The sequence below is a fragment of the Gopherus evgoodei genome, chromosome 2 (assembly GCF_007399415.2).
Source record: "Gopherus evgoodei ecotype Sinaloan lineage chromosome 2, rGopEvg1_v1.p, whole genome shotgun sequence".
Classification (NCBI taxonomy): Eukaryota; Metazoa; Chordata; order Testudines; family Testudinidae; genus Gopherus; species Gopherus evgoodei.
In genome coordinates, this window is record NC_044323.1 from 240,887,907 (window position 1) to 240,915,287 (window position 27,381).

Sequence of the window (27,381 nt, forward strand, 5' to 3'; positions counted from 1 at the left end):
CTGCAGTGGAGAAAGGCTCCAGGGAGCAGCTGGGGTCTTCCCCCATTGCCTGAGGTGGGGAAAGACTTCCACGGCAGGGTGGCAGCAGGACATCATCCTGCTAAAAATAGCAATGTGGATGGGAGAGGCGCCACTTGGGCATGTAGAGAGCCATGTAAGTTATACACCCACAGCGTTCAGGCATGTCTTTAGTCACTTTAGCAATGCCTCACTGTCTACACTGCTATTTATACCTGTCCAGGGGTGGGGGGAGGGGCATGTAGTGTATGTGCTCTATACTCCCGTGAAAGGAGTGTGCAGTGTTGACATACATTTAATGTGCTTGTGGTTCTACACGGAATCAATCTGAGCCTTTAGGCTGGGATTGTACAAGAACCTAAGGGAATGAGATTTGCATTGCACCTAACTCCCTTCAGCACTTTTGAAAATCTCAGCCTTAGTCTTTCAGAATCTTTTAAAAATTATGTAATCAGACTTGTTTCAACAGCTGAATGAAGGAAATACAACTTTCCTTTCAACTGCAATGACACAAATTTCCTAATTGTTTAAAATTTGTGGTCTGTAGTAGACATAAGTATTTTCAGTGAATTAAGCCTTTTGTTAATAGTTTAATTACTTGTGTTAATTGCTTGCTTGTTAATTGGTAACAATTATTGGCTATCGTTTGTCTACCTACCTAATTCTGAATTTCTTCTGTGTTCTTAGATTGTGTTCATAACTGTGATATGTAAGAGCCCAACTTCTCACAGTTTAGCTTTATTTTGTGAAACCTTTACGCATCAGCATAAAGTTGTTCTTTATAACAAGGGATATAACTGAATGGCTATATCATCAGCTCGTGAAAATCAGCATTACTCCATTAATGTCATTGGAACAACACAGATTCATACAAGCCAAAGATCTGACCAGCAGCAACCAATACACATGACCCTTGGTATTGAATGTTCAAAAATTAAATAATAGTTGAATTCCATGCTTGAGTGTTTCCCCTGTCCAAAAGTATGTGTGTATGAGTATGAGAGAGACAGAAACATTGCTGCTTTTTTGTGATTTGAGTTTTATAATTCAGTGTTTCATAGATATGTTTGTTTTGTGTTAATCACTCATTTAATTTTCACATGTATTCTTGTTTCCTATCATCTAGGTGGTATGGGCCACAAGTAGCAGGATAGGTTGTGCTATTAACTTGTGTCATAATATGAACATCTGGGGACAGATCTGGCCAAAAGCAGTCTATTTAGTGTGCAATTATTCTCCCAAGTAAGTATATACAGTAGGCTAACACTTCCTGTAAAATTTATCCTGAAAGGGGAAAATACTTCATAATCCAGGAGATAATCCCACAGAAAATCAAGCTAAATTTTCTATTTCTATTACAGCCACAAAAAGATACTTTGTTTCTATTGAAGCTGTTACTGAATGAAGCAAAACAGGCTGTTTGTTTTCTGGCCTTTCTTTTAGCCCTCTGGGGTTAGAGAACTTTATTTGCCAGACAAAATGATACGTCAGACCACAATAAAGCTATCTCCCCATTATCATTTTAGTAGATTTATAACATTACCAAAATAAACAATAGATTCCTCATTTAGAGAGCCTACCATGCCTAGGGTCAAATTGTACCTTCAGGTGACTGAAGTCCAGGACAGCAGGAGTCCTGTTCGGTTATGGTGGAGGAATTTACTTAGGTAGCATACTAATAACAGCGTCCCACCTGATCCAACATTGGACCATGCTACTGCCTCAATTTCCCCTTCATGAATTTCTCAGTGACTGAACCCAGACTCTTGTAAGTCAAACACCCCTTTTGGGGACCTGGTTTATTATAACAACATCACAGTTCAAATGTCAACATAAATAGAAACAGGTTTTTCCTCATTTTGTTTGACCACATATTGAAATGATGTTAATATTAACGATGAATGCATTTATGCATATTTTTATTAATTAGCATTTTTATTTTTAAGGGGCAACTGGTGGGGTCATGCTCCTTACAAACATGGCCACTCTTGTTCTGCATGTCCACCTAGTTTTGGAGGAGGCTGCAGAGAAAATCTTTGCTACAGGGGTATGTACCATTTCAACAAATGCAGCCGCAGTTGGATTTTGTGGTTAGATACCATAAATGTAACATTTTTGTTTACTCTCTTTATTATGCTCTACGACAGTGGAGTATACTATAGTATAATTTTGCTTAGGCAACTACTAAAGTTCTGATATTGTGACAGTCTGGGCCCTTTTTATGAAGAGTTAAGTGTGCTGACTTCCCACTGACTTCTGTGATGGTTGAAGGTGTAGGATGCAGCTGAATGCTGTTTACATCACTTACTGATGAGTAAGGCTAAGATTGTTTTCATGGTTATTTTTAGTAAAAGTCATGAACAGGTCTTTACTTTACTACGAATTAGGGTGACCAGATTGCAACTATGAAAAAATAGGAGAGGGGGCAGGGGGGGGGGAGTAATAGGTGCCTATATAAGAAAGAGTCCCCAAAACCGTGACTGTTCCTATAAAAACAGGACATCTGGTCACCCTACTACAAATAACTAGGGGCAGGACTAGGTAGGCAGGGAGGAATGGAGTCCCATGGGGTGGGGAGGGGATGACTGACAGGGTGAGCTCCCCACCAGGGCAGGAGGCACAGCCCTGACTCCAGTGGCTGCAGCGGGGGTGCAGCCATGCACACATCCCCTGCTCTACCACTGGCCCAGGTGCGGGACAGGGGTGCACAGCCCCTAGTGCAGTTCCTGCCAAGCCCCGTCTCTAGCACAGGGCCCTGGGAAGCTGCAAGAGGAGTGCACGGCCCCCAGCTGCAGGTCCTGGGAAGCGGCAGGGCTGAGGCACACAGCCCTGGCTGCAGTCCTGCCAAGCCTGAGACGGCACGGGCCTGGGGTACATGGCCCCAGCTGCAGCCCCCGGTCCCAGCTGCAGCCCACCAGAGGCAGGGGTGGCTCTAGGGATTTTGCTGCCCCAAGCACGGCAGACAGGCTGCCTCTGGTGGTTTGCCTGCGGAGGGTCCGCTGGTCCACGCCTGCGGGAGGTCCACTGAAGCCGCGGGACCAGCGGACCCTCTGCAGGCAAACCTCCGGAGGCAGCCTGCCTGCCGCCATCACGGCTCCGGCAGAGCGCCCCCGTGGCTTGTCGCCCCAAGCACGTGCTTGGTGTGCTGGGGTCTGGAGCCGCCTCCGGCCAGAAGAAGCAGCGCAGCTGGGGCTGCAGGGTCCTGGTTTCAGCCAGCCCCAGTTACAGGGCAGGGGCTCACAGTCCTGCATCCTCCTTCTGAAGACCTAGACGTCATGGAGGTCCAGAAAGTCACAGAATCCGTGACAGCCATGACCTCAATGATTAAGTCGTTGCCTTACTGATGAGCCACTGAAAAGTCTATGTAGTAATTTGTTTAACTGGAAATTCCTGCTATCTCAGCAAAATACCAAAGAGGAGTCTAAAAAGGAAAAAAAACAGTGTCAGCAAAAAGAACATATTCATTCCAGTAAAATGCCAGCTTGCATCATTATTATCTTCTATATTTTTCAAAATTGCATTAATTACATTTTATAAGATTAGAATGAAGCATATTATGGGGCTTATATTTCTTTTCTTTTTTTTAATATAAATGACTTTGAAAATTACTTACGTTAATACTTTTGAAAAGTAAGATTACTGAATACAGTTCTTCAGCTGCTCATCTGGGTCACAGTTGAGTGTCTAAATCCAGGTACCTAAATAAGGGACTTGCGCTCAGATGTGAACACCTCTGAAAATTAGGATCCTTATTAACTTACCTAGAAAAGGGCCTAATTTCAGGTGGATATTGATTTAGAAGCCCAATTTCTTTAATTATAGCAAGCTGCACTTAAAAGTTTGGTTAGGTAGCATCATGTGAAGAAATACCACTATTGGTCTATGGATTCCCTCATGACAGAGGGAAGTTACCACAATAGAAATATTGCCAGCACATTCACACTTAAAACTGTGCTGTCAGTGCTGCAAAGTAAGCAAGACATCCATGTAAAGACACCAGTAAGGTATATGGTGTATGTTACCAAACATCAGGTATTCATCTAGCTGATGAATCCTGAGTCAATGGAAGGATTAAATTTTTCATTTTATTTATCTCTTTTTAAACCATTCCATGAAAACAAGATATTAAAAGCATGAATATTCACAAAAGTTGCCACATTTATGTCAGTGCCATTTACAAAAAGAGACTAAAAGCTGTTCTGAGAAATTATTTGTCTCATTCATTCACTAAAACAGAGGGTTCAGACAGGCATTACTCCCCTCATGAGCCAGAGGAGGAAACCAACGAGATTGAACGGCAGCAATCCAAAGCACAGGATAGAACATCACAAAGTCGATCCAGGATCCATTCACCTGCAGGCTCTACAAGGAGCGATGATAGTGAGAGAAATGAAGTAATAAGCACACAACAAATGTGTAAGGAGTTTGCATTTTTTTTATATGCCAACTATTTTGAATCAAGTGGTACAAAAAGCATTCTAAAACATTTTAATGAAACCGACTTCTTGTTATTTAGCTCAGATTGTTTCTTGTGAAGTAAGGCTAAGAGACCAGTGCAAAGGGACAACTTGCAATAGGTATGATACATTCTACAGTTTGCCTATCTGAGGTTATTCTAAACAGTTGTGTGTATGTTATCTAAAATATTTTCCCTGTTGCAATCATAGGATCTCAAACCAATGTGTATTTTAAATTTCTAGGTATGAATGTCCTGCTGGCTGCTTGGATAGTAAGGGCAAAGTGATTGGAAGTGTTCATTATGAAATGGTAAACATATATATATATATATATATTTAAATTGAGTTTAGCATAGATATAATTAATGAAATTCTGTCTTTTTAATTTGGAATATTAGCTAAAATGTGTTATCAGCAAGAATGCATTCTGAAGAAGTCTATGCTCAGAAAAGTAAAAAGCCTACAGCAAATTGTTAAGGTAGCCTCAACCTGGTCTAGATTTGTTCCTGCACTTCTGAACATGTAGTTTTTGGGTATATAATATCTCACATTTTCCACATAAGCAGGATTTGTGGGTGCAGATAATTTAGTCCGATATAAATCTGTAAAAATGCTGTTTAGGATTTTGTAGGTGCATATTTATAGGCTGGTTTTGGGAATATGGGTCTAGATGTATAAATTTAATCCTTAGTTTTAAATATCTGGTCCTTCAGCTTTATCCTGTTGCATATCATTGTGGGGCACTAAAACAAAAGGGAGGAAACAATAGACACTATGAAAACTTGCTTTCATTTTGAGTAATGGGAAAATGACATTTTCTTCATGTGGGGTGGTGGCTGTCCTAACTACATTAAGCTCAGCATGGATGTCTGTGGAGGCTTCAGCCCCAGCCAGTAATACTACCTATGCCAAGTTTGGTAAGGGCTGGATTCAGGACTATGCTCCTACGGCTTTGCCTCACTTTGAGGGCACAAGCAGCCAGAAAGTGGTTTCACTGGCTACCTCTGTGTAGGGGAATCCCCAAGTAGTGAAGGCCTCATGTAGTGACTCACCACTCACCCTCCCAGTCCCCAGAGGGTGTGGGCAGGAAAAAATGGTGGAGTTGCTACTATATGTGACTGATCCCTGGTTTTTGGAATTGCTTGATGGACATGAGGACTGCAAGGCATAAGACTGAATAGCTTTAACAAATGCAGATATTGGGCACAATTGTAATGATGAACTGCATTTTCACATTTAAAATACAATGGAAAATAATTGTTTCACCTGACATGGAAATGATTTTCTTGCTCCATTTTTTAGCAATCCAGCATTTGTAGAGCTGCCATACATTATGGTATCCTAGACAATGATGGTGGTTGGGTTGATATCACTAGGCAAGGAAGGAAAAACTATTTCATCAAATCTTATAGAAATGGCATTCAGTCAATTGGGTAAGTCCAAGATTACTGATACTTTGAGTGCTTACAACTAAAATGTGTGACGTTTCCAATATATTGCATTTTTTTTTGCGTCTGAAATAAGTCACAATAATAGTTTTCCCATATACTTTTTTTCATCCTGAAGGATCTGAAAGCATTGTAAAAATGTCACATACTGGAATACAGGTGTCATTTCACCCACCTTGAAAGTGTAGCCATTCTTAAGAGCATACTGCAAAATGACAGAATAGCTATGGGCTAGGAAGTGACAAAAATGCTATATCAAATAGAAGATGCAGGGAAAATCTATAATTGTTGCCCTTGGCAATTAAGTCGATAGTCAGACCTGAAGAAGAGCGCTTGTCTCCCTTACCCACAGAAGTTGGCCCAATAAAATCATGCCCTCGTCTCCTAAATAGCTAAATTAGTATTTATTATTAAATTACATCAATATTTGCAGCATTCATCTATTTCCGATACAAATGTTAAGATGTACCTACAAAGGAACAGTGCATACTGAAACTGAGTTAAGGCAGGTCTACACTACAGCTGGGATTGATGTTCTGAGATTGATTCACCAGAGGTCGATTTTAGCAGGTCTAGTAAAGACCAAGCAAATCAACTGCAGATTGCTCTACAGTCCACCCCTGTACTCTACCCCCAACAAGAAGAGTAAGGTCAGTCAATGAGAGATGTAGACCCCGCAGTAACTAAGGTACGTTATTCACGTAGCTGGAGTTGTGTAGCGTAGGTTGACTTACTGCAGTAGTGTAGACATAGCCTGAGTTAAAATGATCTGCTCATCCTATGTAACACTGGTACTGTAATGTTTTTTAAGGACTAACCATGGCAGTGCTGCCTAATTTTAGGAGATTAATCATATTGTTTATACAATATGGGTTATAGGCTCACCAAATAATCTGATCAGAAGATAATAAGGTTCTTGTCCCTGAATCAGGCTACACAGAGCTTGCAAGGACCCTCGGGATGTATGACAAGGACACTTATACTGAGAACAAAATACAGCCTTAAAGACTTTTATTGAGATAAAAGTAATCAAATAGTAATCAGATGGAAAATCATCGGAATTACAAAGGCAATAATATTGTTTTAGAGGTACATGTGATATTATATACTAGAAGGGTTTCTAGATTAGCATACTCATACCCTTCCTTGATAACCTGGTAGAAAGAGACAAAGGACCAGCCTTGCCTCTTGCATGCTAAGAGAGTCCAATGGTTCAGGTTCCTCAGTTCTCAAATGGGTGGTGAATAACTTAGGAGAAGCTAGAGCTAAAAAGGTATGGAAAGACTGCAGAAGCTAACTTAAGAGTTTGACTCCACTAAATAACTTGAGAACTAAGAATTAAGAACTAACAAGGAATTAAGAAACAACTACAAGCTAATGAAGTAAGTGAACAATGATGAACTGCCCTTTAACATGGTGGGTTACCCTTCTTATAGAACCTAAGCACTGTGTGTCCTCCTTCCATGTCCAAACTGAATTTCCTCACCCACAAAGTATCAGGGTACATGTACTCTATAGGCTGGCATGTTTGAACATATTAATGACATATTCATACCTATTAATGACCATTTACTCATTCTCACATCTGTTATTTCTGGCCAAACCAGTTATTTCCTGCAAAGCACCTGCAAAGTTTAAAGATGGTATGAACTTAGGTAGCTCCTACCTATACCAACTTGATTGAGCAACCTCACTTATCTATGTTAAAGGTCACAGACATATATATCCTTTCTGCTTTAGCTCATCATCACCTATTTAGGCTAACAGTCTTAAACGTATGTATGCTAACTTACCTTAACTCAAATACAGGATATGTCCTGTAGTTTCTTTGACTTATGGCCAAAAATACTCTAGTACAAATCTTTAAACCTATTATAATAAAACAAATAACAAACCCATAAGAAAAGCTATATAAGCAAGCAAACAGGCTAGCCCTGTAGGGCTTCAGTAGACAGAATATTCTATAATAATTAGCTAAACTGGAATTTTCCCAGGATACTGGAGCACATCCCTCTCTGCTGTTCTGAAGAGTGCTATGGGATCTTTAATAACCATAAGAAGTTGTATTTAGAAGTGAATCACTCCTACTACGTGCTCACATAAAACACAGAAATACATCTATTTAAGTAAATATTTAACAGTTTCTTTACAAGGCTAAGTATCTGTATGTGAAACTTCAGGAAAATTTACAATTCTGTACCTGGCACAACCTTTTATATTTGCTAGTGATGGGATAACTTAAAGCACTCTGGAGGTCTGATTCAGAAATATGTGGCAAAGTTTAGATCCTCATCTGGAGACTTGTTGGCATGACTGTACAGGAAAACAGGTGCAACTACTTCTCAACTTGTAAAAGAAAACAAACAAAAAATGTAGTGGGTGGGAATGGAAGATATAGTCTACCAGGGCTCAACTATGGCGCAGCATCAGTACTAACTCTTTAGAATACTAGGAGGTTGATGTTACTTCAGTGTTAGTATTAACAAAGTAAGGTTCACCCTAGCATATTATGATGAATTGTCAGTTGCTGTTTTTATTCATGGCCGTCTTATATAAACTGGGATGTGGAGTGAATGGAGCCTGGCCTCTGACCCCAATACAGGCCACTGAGGGGCACATAGGCTGGTGCAGTTGAACTAGCACAGAGGAGAAGTCACAGCTTACTTTCCACTTAGACTGGATCTGAGTTCTCCTCTGTGATGTGCTGCTCCTTACTCAGGCTGGATTGCCACATGCAAATCTGGCGTTTGTTTCTCAATGATGCAAACCTGAGTGAAGATGAAACAGCATGTGATTAGCCAGAGGACATTACTTGCAGAGTGGATATTTGTAATACTGACCTCACTCCCAGTACTGGTATTTTTAACCATAAAAGATATCGAAAAGAAAATCCTGCAAATCATGACTGACTTTATATAGCATATGGGAATGTAATCTAATACTACTTTTACTACCTTAGTAAGGGAAAATGCAATAATGTCCAGCTATAATTCATATGCTTCTGTGTATATAGAATAGCGTGCAGCACTGAAAAGTCTAGAGCAGGGTTACAATGCTAAACTAGGGATTGGACAGAATGTCATGTGAGGAAAGTTTTCCTGAGGTAAAGCTCATTTGTCTGGCTCACTCTGTACTTTGCATCAGCCACGCAACATAAATTGGACAGAAATTAGCTTTGTCTTCCCAGGTGGAGATTATCGCAGTATGGAGGAAGCTCCAGCAAGCATACAGCCAACATAGCTGACTATTTTTTTCAGCCCTGGATGTGCAGGGTAGGAATATGGTTGGAATGCACTTTGCCCAGTCAATCTCCAACTGGCAGAAGTCTCCTTGCATGCCATAGCCAGATGGTATAGATTACAGCAGACTCCAGGTCTATCTAATCTATGTTGGGGCAAGGGCCATTGTAGAGACAGCCATAGGAGCTATGAACAGCCCCCTTGTTGCTCTCTCTCTGCTGTGCCCAGTAGTGATCAAGTTAGCATGCCAAAAATAGAAGTGTAGCTGTGGCAGCAGAAGGGGCTAGCTGCCCCAAGTCTATGCTTAGGGTCTTGGACAGGACCATGCTTAGGGCAGGCAGCCCCTTTTACCACTTCCACCACTACAGCTACACTTCTATTTTCAGTGCTCTAGCTCAATCGAAGCACTGGTATGTCTACTCAAGCTGAAAATTATACCTTCCAGCTTGAATGTAGACACATCCTGAGTGTGTTAGATGGTCAAGATGAAGCTAGACTTGAAATCAAGACTATATTTTTCCTCTATTAGGGTTCACCTTGACCAACTAACACATTTAAAATACAACTTGCCCAGTCTATGCCACCACCTTTATCCTAGTCTAGGTGTACCCTAAGGGAGCAAGGATCCAAACCATTTATATAATAGGTTAAAACCAACATCTTGTATTACAGCTGGAGGCAAATTGGAAGACAGTGGTGACTTTAGAGCACGTGTGCAATTACCATGCAATAGGAATAAATCAATTAAATAAGCGGGCAAACCATTCCAAGTACAGGATGTAGCCCAACAAAAACACATCACGGTAATCCATTCTGGAGATGACTAAGGATTCATCTCCTCCTTTAGTAATTAAACTTACCAAAGTCAAACAAGTTCATTACTTCTTGGTTAAAAGTGGTGTAAAAAACCCAAAGATTTTAGGACTAGTAGCAGATCCCTTGAGATGAAGACGTAATGAAGAAAAGTACTGATCAGTTATTAGATAAAGGTTCAGAGACAGGAAAAGGAATTTCCATTGCTGGTGACCATGTAATTTTTAATAAAAAGAAAATTTGTATCCTTTTTGCTGCCCTGATGATGATACCAGTAACAATGCGAATGTAGAAACTGAATCTAAAAGCAGAAATGAATCTGAAAAAGCATATTCCAGATTCTAACACATGTGTTGACTGAACGGCATCCTTTGTCTGAATGATGCTAATGTTATGGTTAGGTCCTTAATGAGGAAATGGACAATGAATGCGCCTGCTGATTGGCACGTCTGACTAAAATAGATTCACGGATCCCAATTACATTAGCTGTTGTTGTACTGTCAAATGAAGTTATTGACAATGTGGGAAATCCAGTGCTTCACACATCTTTGTGCTAAGCATTGATTTCATGCTGAATTTCACTTTGAATGTAAACTAAATGTAGTAATTGTAGTGAACATGCAGGGATTCCATACTTGGGGTCTGAACTAGTGGATTCCAATGAAGCATAATCATTGTTGGGCCTATGTCTGGAAATCAGTGAAATAAATTGATTGTTGACTTTTTTTTTCTTTTCTTCTTTCTGTTAGCAAATATCAGTCTGCTAATTCCTTCACAGTCTCCAAAGTAACAGGTTAGCATTTATTTATATATTATCTTCATCATACATTGGACTGTATTTTGACTGCATATATCTATTAGTTTCTGTTTTATTTCTTCAGTTCAAGCTATCACCTGTGAAACAACAGTGGAACAGCTATGCCCATTTCAAAAACCAGCCTCGCATTGCCCAAGGTAAAAGTCTTGAATCTTTCTGTCATATCAAAGCACAAAGAAATAGTCTTTTTTGTCAGAGGTGTTGAGTACCCACTATTGTTACTGGTGTTAGTGACAGCTGTTGGTACTCAGCACCTTTGAAAATCTGGCCACAAATGTTTTGCCTGTCTTTCAGTCTCTGGTTTAAGAACTCTGTCAGCTAGTAAATACTTTCTGAGGAGAAGAGGATCTGTATACTTTATTTATTTTAAATAAAGGGTCTTCTACACTTTCTATAGCATATGAGTCTTTTTTCACTTTTGAGAAGTGTGGCCTAGTGGTTAGACCAAGAGACTGCAAGAGTGTGTGTGTGTGTGTGTATATATTCCATTCTATATTACGGACTTGCCGTGTGCCTTGGGCAATGGACTTCTGAGCCTCCGTTTACTCCTCTGTAAATAGATATCATGAAAAGGGTCTGACACAGCCCTGTGTCTTAGGTGTTGTTTATTTGGGTTTTTTGGGAGAATAGTAGGTCAGGAAAATATTTGTTTACAAAGAAATATTAATAGATTGGTAAAATAGACCATGGTGAGAATCCTGTGTATAAGACAATTTATAGCTTTCAGCAAAATGTGTGAGCTGTGTATTTGAAATGTGTATTTGAAATCAACATTTTCACTCTTTGAAAGAAGACTGTGCCTCAGTAGTTTGAGGAAGGAAACCTGTAACAGTTCTTAAAACCATAGATGAGTCAGAGGTAAATACAGTGTAGCATGATGTACCGCAAGAGTGGAGCTAGCCACAACAGTAGTTTTATAGCTGTCCTACAGTCAATAGAGGAAGCAAACACAAAGCCAGAACTGCTAAGAAAACATCCCATAATGTAGCATTTGGGACCTTGGACTCGTGGTGTTTGGCTATAGCTGCATAGTCTTGCTGGATAAGGTGTAGAAATAAGTAAAAGAATGAAATGCAGGAATGGGTGGTGCAAATCCCATCCTTATACTCATCTTTCTTCTTTCTTGTTACTACACAATATAATACGTTCTGAAGTGAAAAAATAGGAAAACATTTAAAAATAAAAACCTGAAGTCAAAGAGTGACAAAGAGATCAGTTTTAAAAACTCCAAAGCAAAGTCCGATCCAACACTGTCTGGGGACACATCTAAAAAAAACAACACAGCAAGTTATAAGCAGCAATAAATTATGGCAACAGCACTTCTCCTCCATGCTCTCCCAACGACACTTCATATACTAATCACAGGTGATACAGGCATTTACCACAATGGCAAGGTCTGCCTTCAAGAGGAAAGACTGTAGCAGAATGGCCAGGCACAGACTGGAGAAAGGTCACTATTGCTATTTGATCATCCCAGAAGTAGCTGGGAGTCTAACCACAACCCCAAATCACAACCTTTGGTCACAGATGTTGGAGGAACTTATATAACATCCAGCTTTTGTGCTTCCTTCCTCCAACCTGCACATCACCATAGTATTCTCATGACAAAGTTTCATCCAGCTCACTCTTACCCATGCCCTAGGGGTGCCTTGACACTGGGAAAGGCATTTGATTGATCTGTCTGGATTGGATGCAGTAGAGATGGTTGTCATCAGCACAGTGAAAATAATTTAGCTGGTGTGTTTTTTTTTACCCACTTTCCTAACAGTCTTGCATGCACATTGAATAATAAGAGGGTACCAAACAGATCCTTTTGGTACTCCAAATAGATATCATAAAAGGGTCTGACACAGCTCTATGTTGTTTCATTGGGGGGTCTGGGGTTGGAGGATAGTAAGTCAGGTAAATATTTGTTTGGTAAAATAGTGCATGGTGTTTATAAGTCAATTTATAGCTTTCAGCAAAATGTGTTAGCTGTTTCTTTGAAGCCAACATTTTCACTCATCAAAAGAAGCTTATGTCTCAATATTTTGAGGAAGAAAACCTGTAACGGTTCCTCAGGGCAGAGGCAGCAGTTGCCCAGCACTGCCCTTTGGGTCTTCTTTGCCAGAAAAGCCTAGAGCTGCTGAAGTTTTCCACCACCCACTCTTGCCAGGGACCAGGAGTGCATCAATAACTCCTATTAGTCCACAGCATCAATGCTAGCTGATTGATCTAATATCAGTGTGGATACCTTATCTTTATCCATCACTGAATTCATTGATTGTCAAATCTTGAAGCCTAGTTTAATGAAATATCATGCAGTATTGTAATATTGTAGTCACATTCTTAAAATGTATGTTTGTGTTCAATTTTCAGAGTGTATTGTCCTCGCAACTGTATGCAGGCAAACCCACACTATGCTCGTGTAATTGGAACTCAAATTTATTCTGATGTAAGTAGCATGATTTATTCAGGCATATTTATAAATGTGGATGATGAAACTGTTACAGTGTACAATGGAATATACAATGAGAGGACAGTGACAGTTCAGGCATGATCCTATGTACCTCATGCACTCAAAGACCAAAGTTTTCAAACTTGGATGCCTAATGTTAGGCACGTGCTACTGGCAGACACAGCTGCCACAGAATTCAGTGGTACTCAGCTCCTCTGAAAATCAGGACAGTTCTTTGGTGCCTAAGTATAGATTTACATACCTTACTATAAAACTTGAACATTTTGATCAAAATTACCACTGACTTGTCTGACATGAGCAATGAATGAAGGGTTAGACCGTTAATGACCCTCTCCAGATACAAACATATTTTCTAGACTCCAGTGAAACAAAATATCATGTTATTCTAAAAATAAATATGCATAATCCCATTATTTTGGACATATCTCAGTTATGTACAGTCACATATTTGTAGCAGTCTTCAAACTTATAAATAAGACTTTCTGATGGAAAGCAAAAGAATACCATAAAGGTATTTTGGAAATCAGAAACTGATATCTAATTCTCTGTCATTTTTTTTCTCCAGTGGGAGTACAGTACCCATTCATTGTTATTAGAGAATGGCTCCTGAGCACTGAGATGCTGACAGTTATTCATGTTTAATTCCTTTTAAAGAATGTTTGAACCATGTTTTCAAACATATAGCATGAAAGTCATGCCCCAGCTCCCCCCAATCACACACTCTCTCTCTCTCACACACACACACACATGCTTGGCTTGGATGGAGTTCACCCACCAGAAGCAGAGCACAGCTCCATTTCCCCTTTTTGAATACTATTTTAGCCCTTGCCACTGTAGGGTTCCTGCTCACAAAATCTGTGTATGGTGACTGCTCTTCTAGTCCCCCCAAAAGCTCTCCTGATGACAGCATATATGGAACTGGCACAGATCCCACTCCTCTCTGTTCACAATGTGCTTAAATGGCTGTAAATTCCCCTTGGCGGGGTCAGATCGTTTCTCACTGGGCTCATGAGAGGGTTGAGGTGAGGATCTCCTACTTTGCGTGGAAAGAGAGATGGGATTTCTCTAGGATACTTTTCCTCCTGGACCTGGTGATGGGATTTCTGAATGGGCTAGGGCCCACACAGTGAATGGGCTAGGGGTTGAATTGGAGGATGGGGACACACATGATCCTTCCTCTGGTCCTACAGAAAATAGTCAAAAAACGTTAACAATCTTATGTCTGAACTTTCTCCTGATTCCTCTGTGTCACTTGGTGCCATCTTGGCACAGAGGGGTCTCTGGTAATGCAACTCTGTTTGAGCCATGATTATTCAATCTTTATATTATGGGAGACCCCAGGGTCCTCAGGTAGAGCCCAAGGTCCTCAAGCAGGACCATATTGTGCTAGGTACTATACAAACATGGAAGAGAGACAGTCCTTGCTCTGAAGTGCTTACAATCTAATATACAGACAATGGATAGGGCCAGAGCATACAACATACAAACAAATGGACCTGGTGCAGATTGGCTTGGCTTTATTATACACATGTATAGTATTATTTTTTTTAATTGAGATTAGAGGTACTGAAAATGGTGTAAGGAAGGGAAGAGCCATGATAGCAAGCAGTCAGCAGAGCTGCAAAGAGCCAGTATGAGTGCAGGCCTATCCACAAGATCAGCTGTGTTTTGGAGTAGTATTACTGTGGAGGGAAACACCACTGATTGGACAGTGCAGGGGGATCCCCTCAAGGAAATCTTCATGGGAAACCTAATGAAAAGTCCACTTCCATGGATTTGAATATGAGGGAAAATCTGGATAGAGAAGCTTTGTGGCACGAATGTCACTTAAAAAGAATTTAATGAATCTTCTCCAAAAAGCAGAAATGAGGTCAAATTACAAAGGATGAATATAAAAAAAAAACTACACAAGCATGTAGGGACAAAATTAGAAAGACCAGGGCACAAAATGATCTTAAACTAGCTAGAGATATAGAGGGTAACAAGAAAATAATCTACAAATACATTAGAAGTAAGAGGAAGACCAAGGATGGGTAGGCCCATTACTCAACTAAGGAGGAAAGACAATAACAGAAAATGTGGAAATGTAAGAGGTTCTAAATGACTTTTTTCTTTCATTTTTCACCAAAAAGGTTATTAATGATCAGATGTCTAACATACTGAATGCCAGTCAAAATGAGATAGGATCTGAGGCTAAAATAGGAAAAGAACAAGTTAAAAATTACTTAGACAACTTAGATATCTTCTAGTTGGCAGGGCCTAGAATACTCACAGAACTGGCTGAAGAGTTATCTGAGCCATGGAAAACTCATGGAAGCCTGGAGAGATTCCAGTGACTGGAAGAGGGCAAATATAATGCCAATCTGTAAAAGGGGGAATATGGACAACTCCGGGAATTACAGACCAGTCATCTTAACTTCAGTACCCAGAAAGATAATGGAGCAAATAATCAAGCAATCAGTTTGCAAACACCTAGAAGATAACAAGATAATAAGTAACAGTCAACATGGATTTGTCAAGAACAAATCATGTCAAACCAACCTAATAGCTTTCTTTGACAGGGTAACAAGCCTCGTGGATAAGGGGGAAGCAGTAGCTGTGGTATATCTTGACTTTAGTAAGGCTTTTGATATTGTCTCATGTGACCTTCTCATAAATAAACTAGGGAAATATAGCCTAGATGGAACCACTATAAGGTGGGTGCATAACTATTTGGAAAACCATTCCAAGAGAAACAACAAAGTGGACCAAGTTTTAGACCAATTGACTTTGACAAAGTTCCTTTTTATCTATCAAGTCCAATTTTGTGCAGTTAATCATTTGGATTATACTCATTAGGCATTAAAATTATGTACATTTTTACCAATTATGATACCTGTCAACACTTTCCTAGTTTTACCTTCAGTTTAATTAATTGTTTAAAAATAGGTGGGAACTCTTCTTCACCTTAGTCTATGATCCTTTAAACTGAACTGCTTTTTGACTTTCTAACAAACCAAATCCATTTCCAAAACATCCATTTTTCAGTCAGAAAACCAATGGTTTTTCCTTTATTTATGTATTTTGAGGAGAAAGTTGTTGCAACAGAGCAGTGGTTCTACTCAGAGTTGTGTTGTTTTGTTACAGTGTGCGGAGGACTTTAGATACAGACTGCACACTGTTTCTAACCTGTGTAGGATTTTTATATAGGAGGAGATATGCTTAGTCTTGGGGTAGGCAGCAGGGGGGAAGTAGGGAGGATGCAGTCCTTTGCACTGTGTTCTTCTGTCATCTGTCCAGGGAGCAGCAATGGGTTAGCTACAGAGGAAGCAGTTCACCATTTTCCCAGTAAGAAGCACTAGCCTGCATATTTAATCAGTCCTCAGTAATGTGATGACAAGTAGCTGACCAAGGTAATGATACTCAAACACTTTAAAGCACTTTGAAATTGGTGGATGAAAAGCACTATATAAGTACTAATCATTGTTATTAGAAAGAAGTAATACTTAGTAAATAACTTGGGCGCCCACCTTGCAAACACTGATGTACATGAGTAACTTTACATATGGGAGTAGTCCCTTCACTTCAGTACATCTCACTGAGTTATTCGTGTACATGTTCGTTAGTATGTATGTCAACAGGGGAAATGGAAAAGCATATGCCTTTTGAGGAAGGAATTACTTTCAGCTCCTCAGTAGCAGTCTGAAGTCAATGCCCTGGGGTCAAGATAAGTTACAGAAGATTATCCTGTTAGAGGATAACTACTAATTTTTACTCCCCTCATTCACGCAAGAAGTCCCATTGATCTCAAAAGGCCAAATCCTGTATGCTTTGCTCAGTAGTCCCAAATAGCCTCTATTTAGTCTCCTAAGAGTTCTGCTTTCAAACAATTTACTTTCTCAACATTCATCCATGTTATACAGAAATATTTGCAGCAATGTTGCTTGGAAAAAATGCATCCATTGTGCAAAGGAAATAAAAGTTTTTGCAAATCTATTTTTGCAGCATTTGTGAAGCTCTAAGACTTTTTTTTTTTTTTTTAACACTAGCCAGGCTAGAAGGTTGAAAATACTACTACAGAGCAGGCTGAGCAAAGTGTTTTATTCTTAAACTGATTTAGAAAATTTTGGTTCTGCTCCCGTTCTCCCTGGATATAAGCAGGGATGACCCTGAATCCTCCATGGTGCCCCACAAAATTTTTGCTATTTTCTTCTCATACCATTTCCACCAAGCTCTAAGGTTACAATGACTGCCCCTAATCTTGATGAGATTGCTAGTTATTGCATTACTCTCTGCTCTGCCAGCAGTGCCAGTCTGTTTGTCAGCTTTTCCCACAAATTAACATATAAGCATGTACTTGTGCACAGTGTGTCAGTAACCACATGTGGGTTGCTGTCACTGTTACTCATCCTTCCTTCCCCTGTACCCTCCATTGGTTTGTGCGCCCTCTTGTTTTGTCTTATCTAAAAGTAGATTGTGAGTGCTTTGAGGCAGGGAGTGACTCTTACTCTGTGAATGTACAGTGCTAGGACAATGAGGTTCAATGCTGAATAGGGCCTCTGGGCACTATCATAATGTAGATAATAAATAACAATAATATATGCCGCTCTCACAACAGATTGTACTAATTACTCACTCTGCTAGGGACCTGCACACACTACCAGATCCCTGCTGGCCCAGCAATGCAAACTGTCCACATGGCAATGTTTTGTCCTCTTGGTAGACCACCCAACAGCTTCCTGCCTTCCACTCATGGGAGCAAGAAGTCCATGCTTTCAGCTTCCCCTATTCCAATTATCTAAGGCTCAGAGCCTTATTTCTGGCATTTCGATATTATGCCTTATGCCACAGAACTCTTTAACAGTATTTACACTTCAACAAACAGTTTTCAAAGTTAACTTTGGTGTTTGCAAAAGGTGTAAGATTTGCAGGAAACTGAGTCAGATGAGGACTGAGGTGAATTGTCAAAGCTTTATGGAGATACTTTTGAAGCACCTATTTGTACAGTGACCGGCTTTTGTCACTGCTATTAGTCCCTGATTCCGAGCACCAAATACACCTACAGAATAAAGAGAGACTTTTGAAGTTGCCAAGTTGTCACTTGTTTCACACTTAGAATTTGTTTTGATAAAAGATTTGATGCCTGGTATGACTCCATTGACAATGATGAATCAGCTACATCCCACATATCTTCTCTCAAAATAAACTCTTAGCAAATTCCTGTTTCATTGTCTTATTTTCATTCTAGGCATCACTGCCCTGAGAACAATCTCTTTCGTTAGAGAATCCTGTGGTAATATTTTTGAGTCAATCACAAATGTTAAAAAGTGGGCCAGATCCTCAGCTGATGTAAATCAGCCCAGCTCCATTGACTACAGAAATTAATGGAGCTATGCCAATTTACACTAGCTCAGGATCTGGCTCATATTTATAAATGCTTTTGCTTCAATTAACGACATGGAAATACTTTTCCTAATATCTTCGAATAATTGTCCATAGCATTCTGAACAACTGCTATTTGTGAAAGGGAGGCTTGTGGGTAAAGTGCCTTTGCAGAGTAATGGTGTGCTGTGGTATTTTGCTGAGTAGCAAAAGAAGGAAAATGATTAAGCAGCTTGGTATTCAGATTCTGTGACCTGTTAAATACTGACAAATATCAGAGAGTTCACTGCACACCAATAAAGCAAGGTCAAGTAATGCTGTATGAAATGTTTGTTGCCTTATATATGTTTTGGGCTGAGATAATATCTGAATTAAATTAACAGCTCAAAGCTACTGATGGAGACTTCCAAGGAGAGGTATGCCTTTAAGGCTGCTAATAAAATGACTTGTTAAGTAATATTTAGAAACAGAAAGTAAACCTGTGGGGGGTGAAATCCTGGCCCCACTGAAATCAATGGGAATATTGTCATTGACTTCATTATGGCCTGGAATTCACCCAAAATGTTTACCCAAGAAAGCCTGGACAAGATGTTAGATGATCTGACCCTTCAAAATAGGAAACATCCCCCTATTTAAAATAAATTACTTCAGTACAAAAATTAGTTAAGAACTAAGACTGAAGATCCAGTGAACACGCAGAATTAAATGACACTTCCTTTAGAAAACTTTATACATTTGTCCCATATCCTCACCTCTTGCATCAGCCCACAGAGCAGGCCAGGACATCAGGATAACCAATCTCCTCATCCAAGCCCTCATCCCATGTCTTCACTACTGTAACCTCCTGTTTTCTGGTCTTAACTACTGCATATTTGCATCTCTCAAGTCTATTCAGCTTTAGCAGCTTTAGCTGCTTCTAAAACCAACTTTTTGACTCATTCTTACCACATAAATCCCTCCTTTGAGTCTCCCACTAGCTTCCTCTTCCCACTGTATAAGCTTCTTGTCTATATTTTTAACACCCCAAATATCATATCCCCATTGCACCTTACTGATCTAGTAACCTATTGTGATGTCAGCTCTGCCAGTGTTCCTAACCTTTACCATCCACCCTTCAGCTTTTTCCTTAAACACCTCCAAGCTTTCTCCCACACTGTCCCTTTTGCTTAGGGAAAAACACACTGATAAAATCCAAGCAGCCATGATCTTCCTTCAGATTCTTCTGGAGCATTCACCTCTGCCATGATACCTACAAAATCCAGCCTGCTTGTCATGCTTAGACAGGTGACAAGCTGTGGCCTTTCCTCTTCCTTTTCTTTCTTTTTCCTACTCCCTTCCTCACTTCCTCTAATGCCAATTAAAAACAAACAAGCAAATGAACTTCTTAAAATACATGTAACTACCTGGGCCAATTCTTCAGCATACTCACTTGCACCATACTCATTGTGGAACTTTGCATTCACATCCCCTACCCTTCATTTGTATCTTTAGATTGTAAATCCTTCAGTACAAGGATTGTCTCTTTTCTTTTGTATGACACCCAGCACAATGGGACCCCAATCCTAACTGGGGTCTTTGGGCACTACCATAATATTAATATATAGGAACAGCAATAGCCTTAAATAATTAAAATTAGTCTCTTGATCACTGGCTGCCAGGTTGGGAATACAGCAAAATCCTAAGGCTGTTAGGGAGGAAGGAAAGAAAAGTACTGAATAGTATAAACTGTATCCCCTCTGGCTTGTTTAAGAGCTGCAGTCAATCATTCTGAGGAGGAAAGATTAGAAGGGCCTTTGGATAAACGTTGTCAAAGTTATATTCTCAGAAATGTTGTGACATTAATGGACTGACAATATAACAGTGACACTGGCGACTTCAATGGTTGGAATAGGCTTTGGAAAATAATTGCTATTTTGAATTCCTGTATTTTATATAGCATTTAGATTACAAAATAACTGCAGTTACAGATATATGTTATTCCAATTATAGCTGGAACGTAATGCAAGTCTTGTTTAAACTAGTCTTTTAATGTTGATGTTTATACTGGTTACGTTTTTAATGTTGATTCTGTGGAATCCTCTTACAGTGAAGACTTTTTTTTCTTCTTCTTTACAAAAAAGCTTGGTTATAAATGGAGATTCCCTGTACCTGGAGTTGCAAATTTCACAGAGCCGTGCATTGAAACAAATAAAGACTTATCTTCTACAGTATAAATGGAGTTTCACTATATCTGCAGTTTGCTGAAAATAACATTGTTATTAAAAGTTTTAAGTAATTAAAAAGAGAGATTACCAATTCTCTGAGTAATTGACTACTCTTCTGTGCACTTTATTTAAAATAAATAAGTATGTAAATCATCAGAGTTGGGCAGTTTCATGAGAGCACATTAATGGCCCAGTTCTGCAGATATTACTGAGACAGAATTCCCATTGACTTCACTCAGAACTTTGCCCGTGTAAGGTTTGCAGGATTGGTCCCCACATGAGTCAAGGTTCTTTAGGAATGTACTATCAGAACTTCCTTTGCAGTAAGAGGACATGCAGTTCAGGTCCAGCTACAGATTAATATTATGGGCAAGTTCTGTTATAAAGTAGTATGGGGAATTAGGAGCTCAAGATAGGAATAACTGCAAACAAGATTGCAGCAGCTGAGTAAAAATTGAAGACTCAAACCAGTCAATGATATTTCTCAAACTGGCTTAAAGGAGTAAATTTTCCTAGAATGCTGTAAATCTGTGCAAATACTATTTAGGGACAAATACAGGATTTTGTGGGTGCATATGTATAAGCTGGGCTTTTGGGAATATGGTTTTAAATGTATACATTCAATTCTTAGTTTAACATATCTGATCCCTCAGTATTTTCCTGTTTCATATCACTTTGATACATTAAAAAAAAATGAAGGACTGGTGAAGGGAAACCGGTGTGGTGGTGGCTTCAGCTTCCTCCTGTAAAATACCACATCGGTTTCCCTTCACCAGTCCTTCACTAATCTATGTACATCCTGGTGTTGGCAAAACACCCGTATTACATCCTGGTGTTGGCAAAACACTCGTATGTACATGCAGATGGTTATAGATTATTCTATACTATTCTATACCATTGATCTTGAAGTGCTTTTAACTCCCCTGCCGATCTCATGGCAGTAGATGGAGCTGGTCTTCAGTGGCATTGTTCATTTTCTCTTAGAGAGTTCTCTACACGTAGTTGTAGGCAGTTGCTCCTCTTCCCAAAGAGTTCTCAAATGCAGAATACCATTCTGTCTCCCCTCCATTTCTGTAAATATGGGGCTGGTAATGATGAGGCATCTGGTTCAGAGTTTTCAATATGTGGATGGCACCTACCTCTGTCTCTCTATCATCTGATTGAGATGAAGTAGTTCAGCTCCTCAGTCAATGTCTAGTTGAGATTTGGGCATGCATGAGAGCACTCTGAAGCACAATCCAGACAAGACTGAGGTGATGATGGTGGTTTGGGGAAAGAGCAAGATGAGCTGGCAGAGGGAACACCATCCACTTTGATGGAAGGAGTATGTCTGTCATTAATGTTTGCAATTTAGGAGTTATTTCAGATGCAGACCTTACCACTGTTATCCAGGCTTTTGTTACCTCTCAAGGTTAGACTATTGCAACATGCTCTACATAGGGCCCTTAAAAACATTTGGAGACTGAAGCTGGCACTTATTGAATGGGGCATCTTTCTGGGAGACTTGCTGTCCATTGGTCTCTGGCTGGAGTTTATGGTATTGGTTATGAACTTTAAAGCCCTGGAACTGGCCTACCCAAGGGATCACCTCTCTTGCTGTTTTTTATGGCACAACCATTAATTCTTATTGAGGACAGACTGTCTGAGTGTGATGTTGTCACAGCGGCAGCCAGTAGGGGCACTTGAGCTGGATCCCTCTCATTATAAAAGTAAGGGGTAGGCTGACAGAACATCCCTGTGAGGGCTCCAGGACTCTGGAACTTGTTCTCGCCTCCTTTTACACCTTGGTCCTAAATATCCTGAATTTGGTGACTTTCCAGACATGCGGCAAAAGATACCTTATTCTCTGAACAAAGCTAATGGGGCTTGCTTCCAGTTGATGGAGGGGGCTGGTGCCCTGCTGGCCAGCCAGCTGAGTTCCTGTGGAATGTATTTCAGTGCTGCTGAGGATTAATTTAATTGCATTTATTGTATGACTAATTATGATAAGGTATTTAGAACCATGGATATGCTTATTTATTATTATTTTTAAATCTAAAAGTTAATGAAAAACATAACAGAACTAATAAAAAAAACCTCTTTTGCTCTTTTCTCAGGTGTCTAGTATCTGCCGGGCAGCAGTACATGCTGGAGTAGTTCGCAATCAAGGAGGCTATGTTGACGTTATGCCAGTAGATAAAAGGAAGATGTACATCGCCTCCTTTCAAAATGGAATATTTTCAGAAAGGTAAAATGCTCAGTTTAAAAGACTGTAGTTTTCCCTTCTCCTAGTAATGCATGCCATCATTTTCAGATTCTTGCGCTAAGTCTCTATGTGTGGTGAGGTTAAGGGGTGTGTGTGTGTGCTTGAAAGCTAAATAAATAGGCTAACATGGGTGATTTACAGGATTGTGTAAGAGTCACAATGACTGGAGAAGCTGCGGTACCAGAACTGCCTGTCTCCTCTAAGCTCATAAATCATAACCCTAAAAAGCCGCTTATAAATCAAAACAACTCTCTTGTTTATTGATCCTGTGGCAAATAATGCAATGTTTGCTAAGAAAATTATCTTTGCCTTCTTTTGCATTTTTAGATTAGTGATTCATTCAATTTAGGTGAGTGGGGTTTGGAATGGTCCAGTACTTTCTGTTTATCTGGCACCCTATTATTGAGGGTGGATTATATGAAAGGCAATTAACTTTTTGCATCTTTTTATCAATGAGCATAGTCTACAAATGATACAGACAACAGATTAACATATAATATGATTTCCTAAGATATACAGATGTGTATCTGAGTCTTTTGGAATCACTTACCATTATATAGTACCTTCTGTGATGAAATACTTCCAGTTAATTTGAAGCTCTGAAATATTTTTCCAGGTTCTAGTAGAACAAAATTTTGATTTTACAATATTCTTGGTACATCCCATCCTACAATCATGAAGCTAATTGTGAACTCTGGAGCTGCAAACAGTGTACCAGATCATCTCTTACACAAGAATTACATGCATGTGGAAAAGAGGAAAAAGCGAGAATGATTTTGTAGCCTGGTGGTAAGGGTACTCAATTGGGAGGCCTAAATTCATGTCCCTGCTTCAGGCACTAATTATTTATACATAATGGAACAGCTCCACTAAGTGAAATTAAGACAGCCTTCCCCAAGAATCTTCCATAGCCCAGGGACTACAGCGCTCAGTTATACAACTCACTTGGGATGTGGGAGACCCAAGTTCAAATCCCTTCTTCCCACGAGAAGGGTGTTTGAATTCAGGTCTCCCTTAGCTATTGAGTTATAAAGTGGGTAATGCCTCCCTTATAATTTTGTGAATGGCACCTATGTCCCCCCAAAAAAATAAGTTTGCCTAAAACTATTCTGTGAATTTGTCAAATTAGTGACAATTTTGGGGTCAATTAAAACTTCATTTTATGGTAAATTAACAAAATGTCTGAAAAATTTTGCCCCAGTCTAACTGTGATTTGTATCTGATTAATTGCCTGGATTTTATGTGTGCAGAAAAAAATGCTATTTGGCCACTATTAACTCATTGCAGCCTTTTAACAGTATATTAAAGTAAATAGATATCAGTTGTGTGGTCCATGTAAACGATATGGCAGGTATTTAAGAACATAGAAGAACCTGCATTGTTAATCCATATCCCCAGGCAAGAGGCATTTATAAACTAAAAACTAACGTTTCAAAGCATGTATAGCAGTTGCACAGCTACCAGTTTCCAATGGAAAGAAGCCAAGATGATGGCTCCAGTATGCCATCTGACTTGGGACTGTTTGTCCTAAGGAACCTGCAGTTTGTCCTACAGAACCATGACGCTGTTCAGCTGTGTGGTTGAAAGAACAGCAAAACTAAGCAGTTCTGCTATTGCTAATATTTACAAAACAGCATTAATTCCATAAGTTGTACCCTTGGGTTCTGTAATAATTGACTAGAAATAATTGACACATTCAAGGCTTTCCTCTAAATATTAGTATTTGCTTTATTTGTTTTGTTAATAAGCATTTCCTTTGAAGTAAAGAGCATCAGTGGTAGAACTATTGTTATAGATTACTTTATTTCTGGCAGAAAGTTCTATCATTCTGATAAATTAACCCAATCCTGCTCCCATTGAAATGAATAGCAGGGTTATATAGCAACTTCGCCACTGACTTCAAGAAGAACAGAAGTAGACCCTTATTCAGGATTCTGTAAAACCTACTTGCTATATGTCATATAGCAAATTATGGCCTGACTATGCCACGGCATCATTTGGCACAGGTACCAGCATTCCTCCTGCACAAAATAATTTGCAGGATCAGAGCCTAAGAGCCCAGTCAATGAGAGTTCTGGACTCAGAGGGCTTGCATCACTTCCTAAGAGTGCATTGGAGTGTTGTCGTCTTATAAATAACCTCTGGGATTGTTTTATTTTGCAGTTTACAGAATCCTCCAGGAGGCAAGGCTTTCAGAATATTTGCTGTTGTCTGAGTCCAGTTACTAAAGTGTAAAAAAACAAAATAAACTGCAACCAGAGCACTTGGAAGAGGATAATAAAGATCACTTAGTATACTTCCTAAAGTTTGTATAAAGCTGTAACATTATTGTACAGAAGATATCAACTATTTTCCGCCAAAAGACTTTCAGCTGCATGTAGATATTAGTGGAGAAAAATCTGTAAAATTAAACATGGGAGAAAATGCATTTGAAAAACTACAATGATATATCACAATTTTTGAATCCTGTGTTAAATATTGCTATATTTTCTTAGCAGTTATTCCTATACAGTCAATTCAAATCTCGTAAATGTTCTACATTTTTTATCTGAATACATTTATTATACGGTGCTTTATGTATGCCACTAACAATAACTTTAAAACTATACCATGGATAGAGCAGTGATTTTGTATCCAATTTACATTAAAAAATAGCCATCCCAATAAATTGACACAATAAATCATGCCTGTAAGTCAGAAGTATAACACTGTTTGCATTAACCAACCTGAAAGAAGAGCTGGAGTGTTTTATACTTTACACTAATTATTAGACAAATATCAGATGTTTTTAAAAATTGGAAATGGAGATGCCCATTAAAATGTGTTCCTTTAAAGAAACATTTTTTTGTTAAGAATGGTAAATTTACATTTTCTTTATTTTCTAAATTAAATTTGATAATAAACACACTGTTATTGGATGTTGGTTACTTGGTCAATTCAAATAACCAGACACTAAAAGATCATTTTCACACTGAGAGGAGGAATAAACTGAAAGGATTGAGTTTCCGATTCTGCAAACTCACACAAGCTATAGTTTAAGCCTCTGACCAGTTTCATTGAGTTCAGTGGGCTTCCTCACGGGAATAAAGTTAACCACATGCATAAGTAATTGCAAGTTTCAGGCCTTAAACTGTACATGGTATCTGTGTACTACACATAGATTTGAGGGTGAACAGTCAACACAATCTCTACACTGTTAAGAAAATGGTAACAAGGCCAATCTCCCTTCTCACAACCTGGCGGATATTCCTGCAGGCCAGGACATATAGCGGTATGGAGCCTAATGAAGATTAACTCATTTATTGCCTCACCATTTCCTTTTAATTCATTTATGGTGAATAGCCTTGTGCATTAATTTTACCATATTATGGTATATGAAGAAAATATAATGGTGATACTATGTTTCTTTCTATGAAAAGTGTATTGTGCTTTAAGACTGAAAAGCTGTTGAACTTTATTTTTGGTGTTTTTGTTTCTGCTGATGAATTTATGATTTCTTTCTAACTTGTAAACTTATTGATATTCTTCATATTTCAGAGTATTATTTTCTGTCCTTTGTTTTGCTACATGTACTACCTCATGTAGTTAGGCAAGCCTTGTTAGTTTTTTAATCAGTTTTGAATAAAATTAATTTACATAGTAACTGTAAAATTGGCAATCTTTATTTTTTTCCCCACAGAAAATGTATGTTTGACTTAGCTCAAGAAGAAAAACACCAGCTAAATAAAGTTTACTTTTGTTGCTGACCAAAACATTGCAAGTGGTTTGTAGGACATGGCTATAGAAAGAGGTTGAAGTTTTAAAAGCTGGCTAGGTGATTTAGCAGCATAGCTCCCATCAATTATACTGGAAATTGTAAGGATAATTCCTCTGGTTGGTTTGGAAAGTCACAATCAGGATATATGGGATTAGGCTTCTTTATAGTCCATTCTGTATCAGGAAACTGACTTTGTAAAAAAGGCCACCACTTTACTCAACCCATCTACTTCCTTTATATGTGTTTAATCTTTTACTAATGGAATTTCACTAGTGCAAAGAGGCCCAAACAGGAAATATTCCTGGTAATATCTGCTTATAGTTCTTACAAATTTAAGGTTGTAATATTTTTTTTTTCATAAACCCTACAGAACCCATGCAGCTGTGGAAGAATGAAATGGAGTCTTTTCTGGCTTGCATTTCATCAGCAGAATTGTTCATTAAGTTTTGATGGGGGGGAGGGATAGCTCAGTTGTTTGAGCATTGGCCTGCTAAAACCCAGGTTGTAAACTCAATCCTTAAGAGGGCCATTTAGGGAACTGGGGTAAAAATCTGTCTGGGGATC

At 39.1% G+C, this 27,381-nt stretch overlaps 1 protein-coding gene across 3 annotated transcripts in view; it reads left to right on the forward strand.

Moving 5' to 3' along the window:
* CRISPLD1 (cysteine rich secretory protein LCCL domain containing 1) overlaps positions 1-26,708 on the forward strand; it is a 58,941-nt gene extending 32,233 nt beyond the window's left edge. For all 3 annotated transcript variants that reach the window (XM_030553295.1, XM_030553296.1, XM_030553297.1), the window contains 11 exons: positions 1,145-1,260; positions 1,965-2,065; positions 4,255-4,434; positions 4,535-4,595; positions 4,719-4,785; positions 5,778-5,908; positions 10,725-10,768; positions 10,857-10,929; positions 13,151-13,226; positions 22,912-23,042; positions 25,224-26,708. In XM_030553295.1, the coding sequence (XP_030409155.1) occupies positions 1,145-1,260; positions 1,965-2,065; positions 4,255-4,434; positions 4,535-4,595; positions 4,719-4,785; positions 5,778-5,908; positions 10,725-10,768; positions 10,857-10,929; positions 13,151-13,226; positions 22,912-23,042; positions 25,224-25,275 (1,032 nt within the window). In that variant the 3' untranslated portion in view covers positions 25,276-26,708. The remainder of the gene's footprint in view (positions 1-1,144; positions 1,261-1,964; positions 2,066-4,254; positions 4,435-4,534; positions 4,596-4,718; positions 4,786-5,777; positions 5,909-10,724; positions 10,769-10,856; positions 10,930-13,150; positions 13,227-22,911; positions 23,043-25,223) is intronic.
* The last annotated feature ends 673 nt before the right edge of the window (positions 26,709-27,381 follow it).